At 38.0% G+C, this 8,120-nt stretch overlaps 2 protein-coding genes across 6 annotated transcripts in view; one reads left to right on the top strand and one right to left on the bottom strand.

Moving 5' to 3' along the window:
* LOC116693917 (ubiquitin-conjugating enzyme E2 Q2) overlaps positions 1-1,464 on the bottom strand; it is a 6,478-nt gene extending 5,014 nt beyond the window's left edge. For both annotated transcript variants that reach the window (XM_032523234.1, XM_032523235.1), the window contains exon 1: positions 1,204-1,464. In XM_032523234.1, the coding sequence (XP_032379125.1) occupies positions 1,204-1,362 (159 nt within the window). In that variant the 5' untranslated portion in view covers positions 1,363-1,464. The remainder of the gene's footprint in view (positions 1-1,203) is intronic.
* Positions 1,465-3,788: 2,324 nt separating this feature from the next.
* On the top strand, positions 3,789-7,059 carry LOC116694112 (UDP-glucuronosyltransferase 2C1). 4 transcript variants are annotated; one of them, XM_032523595.1, is made up of 3 exons: positions 3,789-3,983; positions 5,400-5,937; positions 6,049-7,059. In XM_032523595.1, the coding sequence occupies exons 1-3, from the start codon at positions 3,832-3,834 to the stop codon at positions 7,021-7,023; spliced, it is 1,665 nt and encodes a 554-aa protein (XP_032379486.1). In that variant the 5' UTR covers positions 3,789-3,831; the 3' UTR covers positions 7,024-7,059. The 4 variants fall into 4 exon arrangements, with proteins under 4 accessions (XP_032379486.1, XP_032379483.1, XP_032379485.1 ...); XM_032523592.1 differs by having other exon boundaries at positions 5,400-7,059; XM_032523594.1 differs by having other exon boundaries at positions 3,799-3,878; positions 5,400-7,059.
* The last annotated feature ends 1,061 nt before the right edge of the window (positions 7,060-8,120 follow it).

Raw genomic sequence — 8,120 nt, 5'->3', positions numbered from 1 at the left:
GAAATAATTAATTTCATTATCAGAATTTGATCCATTCAATCAGATAACATTCGGAGGTGCATGATTAAATCATTGCATGCCCATTCAAGTTAGCCTGAGCGCTAAACCGGAATTAGCTGGCTGGGTTGGTAAGAATCTCTAATTCGTCTGCTCTAAGAGCCATACAATGCGGAAGCAGTGGCGATCATCCGGGTAATTTCAGACAGCAACTGAACTTTTTTGGGTTCATGCGCCACAACTGAGTAACTTTCATTGACATTAACGGGGCTTTGCCTTGAACTCGGTGTCAAGTTCTTATTGTTCATCCATGACATAGACATTGTCGTCATGCTAAATATGACGGTATATATAATGAGATCTTTTACCTGTATAATTATCTAATGTTAGCAAAAGAAAATACAAATTATGTATGCAAATTAACTTTTCATCCAGCCACATGACGTTCATACACTTACAAACGAAGCCACGCCCACTTAGGAGACCGGAAGTGTGTACCGTTTCATACCATACCATTGGCGCAGCTTGTAATGCTCTAACGTTATCTTTAGTTAGCTACAGAGTATAATACGATTTCAGACTTCTTAATATCTATTATACATTATATCGCTTTCCACATATTTTGGTGTCCCTAAAAGGAACCATTAACGTCACAGCTTTAATATAAGTCCGCCACAGGGATCAGTCTATTTACTGAAAAGGCAGAATTTCAACATCCCAGTAAACCACCTCTATTAAACGTTAGAGATATTCCGGGGACATTCAGTGGTATTCCTGATCAGATAGATGTGTTGTTTGAAATATTTATATTTTTAAAGCAGCTGTGATGTAGTTAAAGTCCCCATATGACTTAGCTAAAACCCCTTAAAATTAAACTAGATACGGTTCAGAAGTATGAAAGTTAGCCGCCGTAGTGCTGCAAACAGTAACGCAGTTATTGTGGCTAACAAGACAGGCTAGCGTCAACGGTACTAAACGACGTTTTCTTGAACACTTTTTCGAAGTGAATTTAACACTGGGGCTTTGTTGGTTTGTTTATTGACGGGATTACTTAAATCTTGATGGCTTTAAATACAACATGAAAATAAAAGCGAACACTTTGATCGTAGTTCATTTGTAAACACGGAACCTTCCGCGGAATGATTTGGTTTCAGTCGATAGTCGGTGGCTTAGGTTAGCTTGTGCGCAGAGCTGGCCTGGACTCACCGTGATGTTGCAGTGAATGATCAGCAGCTTCTCTCCTGTTACGTTAAATTGGCAACTAAGTTCATCGGGTTTCCAGTCTATTATTCTAAATCGTTCGTGGTTTGGGTCAAAAATAGACTCCAAAAACTTCAATTCGGCCTTCAGCCCCGAAACCGACATCTTCTACTCATCTCAAACCACCAGGCCGCTGGCAGAGGGGAAGTCGGGGCGGAATGTGACCGCGCAGTTAAGTCGGGTCTACGGATCTCGTACATTAGCGTGAGAACAACAACAAAGGGCTGTAGGGTTAGGTCTATGATGAACACTGCCAGTGGTATTTGACAGTTATGACATTTTAAATTAACTTAATAATATTTTGTTTTAATGTTTGTTGTGTTAGTTTGTTATCATTTAATGGCATGATTTTATTTAGCACTAATTTCGTGGTTGTATTTTCAACCTGGAGCCCATATATATATATAGGGTCTAGCCTACATACAATAAATATACAATATATAACATGCAAGCAAATAAAAGCTTTAGAATGTTTAAAAAAAAGCGGGCAGCTGGCCTGGGGACGTAGACCTCTAGGGGCCCCAAAAGCACCAGCTCAACTGTGTGTTGGTTGGTTGACTTTGGACTAATTGCAAATTTCTTTGGGACTACTGTGCTCACAGATTGTTTAAAAGGCTTAATAAAAGTGTGCATAATCATACTGTCATTCAAAAATATTTTTTCAGTAAAGGATTACTAATTGGTTTTTGGGCCTATGTGTAAAATATTATAAAGCTACCATTTATAGCATGCTGGGTCCTTGTTGGGAACTTTCAGGCAACAGGGCCCAGCAGCACGCAGATGCAGTCCAACACAAACCCGTACTACCTTTATGAAGTCAAACAATTACAGATGTTTAAGGCTGTGTCATAGAGGTGTTAAATAGAGTAATAAATATGATTCAAACTAAGGCTTCAAAAACGTCTATATACCTCGTAAAATAATCAATCAGAGCATATAATCAAAAGGGAATTTTCCATAGTTCATAATCCTTGTCCTTTCTCCCCCTAGTATTATGACAAATTTGTTTCTGGATGGTAAGTATTTATGGTAATCTTTATTTCTTCAGTTGTTTGGTTGTTTGACTTGGAGGGATTTTAATGGTAATGATAGTTGTTGGCTTGTTGGTAACGTTGCCCCATGGCCGGACCCCCTACATCTTTGTCATCTTCACATCAATGACCACATTTTTGGGAATTAATAGTGTCATCCTTGATTTCATTTGTAGTTGTGTGTGTCCTCCTATGTCAAAAAAGCTAACGAAACCAAAAAAATAAATGCATGGTGTGTGCATGTTAGATTAAACAGCTGCAGAAGATCATTGGCTGCCCCATCCCCTCCCTGAGCATAGGCTACTAAAAGATCCATCTCACCCGGGACACTCACTGTTTAAGCTATTGCCCTTGGGCAGGCATTTCAGGACAATTAAAAAATGAACAAACAGACTCAGAAACAGTTTTGTATCCAAAAACCATAAGTGGACTTGATACTACTTGAGTAATAGAATGAATCGTACAGTTAATGTCTTGTATGTGTGGTATGTTTGTATTTTGGGGTCTTTACTTTCTTTTTCTTTTCTTTTTAACAATCTTCTGTCTCTTTTTATATGTTTTTAAAGTGACTTTTAGAGGCTCTGTTATATTTAGTTATTCACCTGGTTTGCACCTTTGCTGGTGTTTGCACTGATCCAATTCTGTTTGAACAAAGTTAATAAATAATAAAGTTAAAAAATATTTTGTAACAACAAAGACTATTTTTCTTCTTCTTCCTATCCTATAAAAGACATTATTATCTCAATTTACATTTTGTTATGCTGATGAATACCTAACCCAATGTTCTACTGATACAGTACTGTAAACATCATTTATGTGCAATAGATTGGAGCAATACATTTTTAACCTGGGGTTCAGGACCCCCCAACAAAAATCTAAGGGGTCAGTAGTTGATTAACATAACAGACAGATGTCTTCTAATCCTTGCTTTGAATTTAAATAACTGTGTAATTGTACATCTTGAAGTCCCTGAAAAGTATTCAGTTAAAACATTCTGGGAGGATGCAAATTGTAACAAGGGGTATAAAGGAACTATAGTTTTAATGGGTTAAAAGCCCCAAATGTTTGTTAAAACCTGGATTAGATCACGTGAAAGCAATATGTAAACTGTATTGAGCTTACTGTAAAAAAGGTGATAGCTGATTAATCAAAAACCTTTATAGCGCTGTTTTTCCCACCCTTGTATAATGAGTATGCTACGTATAGTATGTGTAATTTTAAAACCCAAGGTTTTATCTAAGAAATATGGTTCTTATGGCTCAGTGCTTTTTGGAAAATTGTATTATTTAGGACATGGGATGGGTGCAGCAATTGTAAAAAAAAATTGACTGGTTTGTATTACTGCTCTGTTCAGGTAAACAATAATGGAGAATTAAACATTGAATACACTGACTTGACACTAGATGGCACAATACATGTATAAATATGTTCTGCTAACAACTTAACATGAACTCCTGCTGTTGCAGTACCATGGGAAGTACACACAACTTTATCTGCAGCAGTACACACCTTCTTTACAACAGAACAGTTCATAACACATCACATGTCAGGACACGCCAGCCAGTCATGCAATCAAGGTCCAACTAGGAGGTGCATTCGCCACGCTTTCTTTCGGTGCACCTACCATCTTATCAAAGAACTAAAACTGCTGTTGAACTGGCATTTGAAGTTGGGTTGTTTTGTACCTGGATTTGGGTAAGTGTTAATAAAAAGCTGTGTTATGCACACAAAAGTAAAAACATGGACATGGAGTGTGTTTTGTTGAAACATGGTCTGTGGAAGTCTTGGTGATTAGGTGTACTGTATATGTAAAGTTTAACAAAGTCATCTTGTAAACAATTGTTGCAACCAACTTGTGTTTTAAAATATTATTTCATCAGTTGTTGTGTCTTTTGGCATCAAACTGTTATTTAAATGAGACCATCTGAGAAGTTTAGAGGGGAAATGTCTCTGGTGGAACTGCTCAACAATCAGACACCTGAAACATGAAGAGAGGGCCTACCCACTGGTTTAATCTTCAAAAATGTAGGCTGTACTACTTTACCAGAGATGTAGATATTTCAGATAGTTTCACTTTACAATTTATTTTTGTGGCGATTTTTAACTTTTACTCCTTACATTTTAACACGAATATTGATACTTTCTACGCCTTACACTTAAAAAAAAAATTAACTCGTTACTTTAGTTTTGTGCAAAAGCTCGTCATGGAAGAGAATAGCGCGGACACGCGCCTCACACCGCGAGCGGACGCGCGCCACACGGAGAAAAAAGTGAGAGGAAATAAAAAGAGATTAGCTGTCCCGTCGGAGGATAATCAGTTGAGATCGTGTGTGTGCATCTTTGAGAACTGTAAGTCATATAACTTATTTTGTCAGTTCATTTAAGCCTGTTGTAGTATTGGTCTATAGTTCTTGCAAATTTAAAGTAAGTTCGCTTAAGAGATTTTATTGTTTGTGTACTTCACCTGTTCGCTAGGTTGCACCTGGCTGTTGATTCATAATGGTAATTGTTGAACGCCCCTGCTCACGTTTGTATTTCAGTTGCCTTTTTTTCATGTCCACTAAAGTTTCTCGGCCTGCACTCTAAAGAATGTTTGTCATTCGCACGGCTACTTTTACTTATATACTTTAAGTAAATTTCTAAGCTTGCACTGTTACTTTTACTTGAGTAAAAAAGTGAAATCAGTAGGCCTACTTCTACTTTTACCAAATTATTTTTGAACACAAATATCTGTACTTCTACCTGAGTACGGGAAGTAAGTACGTTTGCCATCTCTGTAATTTACAAGCATATCATACGTTTTTTTATGTTGAGTTTTTTTTATCTGCAAAGTAAGAAGTAACTAATGCTGTCAAATAATGTAGGGAGTGAAAAGTGCATATATCCCTCATATCCCCCATATATAGTGGAGAAGAAGTATAAAGTAACATCAAATTACAAAGTACCTCATAATTGTACCCAAGTATAGCATTTGAGTAAATGTACTCTTACTGTACTAATGTACTTTTTTTCCGTCACTGCATTTCTTGTTATACTATGACTGTAAACACAAAATTGTGCAAACCAAACAAGCAGTACTCTTTTATTGACTTATTTTTGTGTATTTTTAAGGTATCTGAGGGAAGTCAGGATGAAGGTGCCTCAATCGTCTATAATCACATTTGCTCTACTGTTGATTCAACTATCCGGTGCATCTGGGGGCAAAATCCTGGTGTTCCCATTGGATGGAAGCCATTGGGTAAACATGGAAGTGCTCATACAGGAACTGCATGCTCAAGGCCATGAGATTACTGTGGTTCGTGCGTCTGATAGCTGGTACGTCAGCGAAAAGTCTCCTCTCTACACCTCTGTCACTGTTCCCAGCCCTGGTGGATTTGAGGAAAACTACTTTAAAGCATTTTTGTCTCGACAGCTGGAGGTCCGGCTTCAGGGTAAGCATGCATCTTTTTGGTCTACAATCTGGACTCATATTCAGATTGAGCAGCTGGTTGTGAACCATATGTCTCAGCTCCATAAGGGAATGAGTGAAATGATCATTCAGATGTTTGAAGATGAAAACCTGATGCAGTCTTTTCATGAAGCCAAATTTGACTTGGTTCTGACCGACCCTGGCATCGGCGGAGGGGCAATGCTGGCACGTCGGCTCCAAGTTCCTCTTGTTTTCAATGTCAGATGGACCATTCAAGGTGAAGCTCATTTCCTTATTGCCCCCTCACCTCTGTCATACATACCTTTCACTGCAACAGAGTTGACAGATAAGATGACCTTCCCTCAAAGAATAAAGAATGTTTTGAGTTATATTTTAGGTATGTACACAATGTCATACATCACAGAACCTCATTACAAACCAATAGTTAAGAAGTACTTTGGCCCCAGTGTGGATTACTCAACATTTTTCTTGGATGCAGATATATGGCTTATGAGGAATGATTTTGTCTTTGAATTTCCACGTCCAACAATGCCAAATATAGTCTACATTGCTGGATTTCAGTGCAAGCCCCCAAAGCCACTTCCTGTAGACCTGGAGGAGTTTGTCCAGAGCTCTGGAGACCATGGGGTCATTATGATGACCTTAGGAACTTTAGTCGAGAAGCTTCCTCAAGATCTCTCTGAGGAGATTGCTGCAGCCTTTGCCCAGCTGCCTCAAAAGGTTGTATGGAGGTATATTGGACAGAAGCCAGCCAATCTGGGCAACAACACATTATTGGTCAACTGGCTGCCACAGAACGACCTCTTAGGACATCCCAAAACTAAAGTGTTTGTCACCCACGGAGGCACAAACGGGGTTCAGGAGACAATTTACCACGGAGTTCCTGTAGTTGGACTTCCCCTATTCTTTGACCAGGCCGATAACCTCTCCAGAATCAAAGCAAAGGGAGGAGCTGTGATTGTGGATATTGCCAAGCTTAATAGACACATGTTTGCAGATGCCCTGAGGACAGCTCTTTACAATTCATCTTACAGGGAAAACATGCAGAAGCTTTCAAGGCTGCACAGAGATCAGCCCCTGAAACCACTGGACCAGGCAGTGTTTTGGATCGAATATGTCATCAGACATAAAGGAGCTCGTCATCTGCAGACACAGTCCAACAAAATGTCCTGGTTTGTTTACAACTCTGTTGATGTGCTCGCTGCTTTGTTGGCAGTGGCTTTACTTGTAACATTCACCTGCATTTCAATTGTAAGGTTACTCTGGAGATTTGTTTTTGTTGTGACAAAGGTTAAACATGAATGACATAAAAAACAAAATGTTTTTTTGTGTGGGAAATTCCACATTTACGAAACAAGTCTCTGTGTTGCGATATATGCCAGTTGTAAACTTGTCTGTCGCTATGGTTATATAATATACAGTATATATAAACAAAAGACCAAGACCAAATGAATAGTATTAAGGTGTGGGGTGCGATTGTCAGAAAAGTGTGTGTGTGTGTGTGTGTGTTTGTGTGTGTGTGTGTGTGTGTGTGTGTGTGTGTTTGGTGTGTGTGTAAAGGTCATCACTGTGAGCAGTGGACTTAAACCAATAACTGATAATTGACTTTTCAGTTTGCCTCAGCTACACGGAGCAAACAGTCACCAACCAGGTAACATGCCTGCTTATGCAATCTGGAATAATGTTGCATAGTTGGTGCAGTGTATTGTAAATGTGCCTTATTATTTCTAATAATAGCTCAAATCCGAATATTCTAAATGAACTCTCTAATGAACTCCAGCATTCTAAATTAGCATTATATGAATTAGGACACAGTCATGCATTGGGAATAAAAAAAGGTGAATATGATGTACTATTACTGACATATCACACAGAAACATATTAAGGCTTTATTTTAAAAAATGAAATATAACACATACAAATATATTATAAATAAAAAGCTGGTTCATGTTCACACAACTGGCTGATCAAATATGAAGCACAAAACTATTAATGAAGTTGATTACAGAAAGTTTTTTTTTTTACAGCCAACATAGTCTTTGTTTAAACACCTTATATTAATTAGGAAGCCGGTTAGATCAGAAAATTCTTGCCTATTTTGTTGTAACAAAACATCTTACATTATAATATATAGTACATGCCACAATCTTGATATATTGAAATAAGAACATTTTCAATCATCTATTTCATTATTACGCACCATGCTGCAAGCAAAGGTAAAGCTGAAAACAAACTTAAGTTAAAGTACTAATACCACACTGTAAAAATACTCTGTTACAAGTACAAGTCCTGCAAATGTTACTTAAGTAAAAGTATGTAAGTTTCAGGGAAATGTAGTTTAAGTATTAAAAGTAAAAGGAGGCTGGGGGTGCGGGCTTGACCAACTGGCACTTTGCTTGTTT

Source organism: Etheostoma spectabile, chromosome 8 (genome assembly GCF_008692095.1).
Source record: "Etheostoma spectabile isolate EspeVRDwgs_2016 chromosome 8, UIUC_Espe_1.0, whole genome shotgun sequence".
NCBI lineage: Eukaryota > Metazoa > Chordata > Actinopteri > Perciformes > Percidae > Etheostoma > Etheostoma spectabile.
Note: the sequence above shows the minus strand (reverse complement) of the source record. Positions and strands in the feature narration are given on the sequence as shown.

Excerpts from the sequence above, each read along its gene's own strand:
- LOC116694112 (XM_032523592.1), top strand. The coding sequence starts at position 3,832 with ATGTCAGGACACGCCAGCCAGTCATGCAATCAAGGTCCAACTAGGAGG. Across the intron at positions 3,984-5,399 it reads TGTTTTGTACCTGGATTTGG|GTATCTGAGGGAAGTCAGGA; the intron begins GTAAGTGTTAAT and ends TGTATTTTTAAG.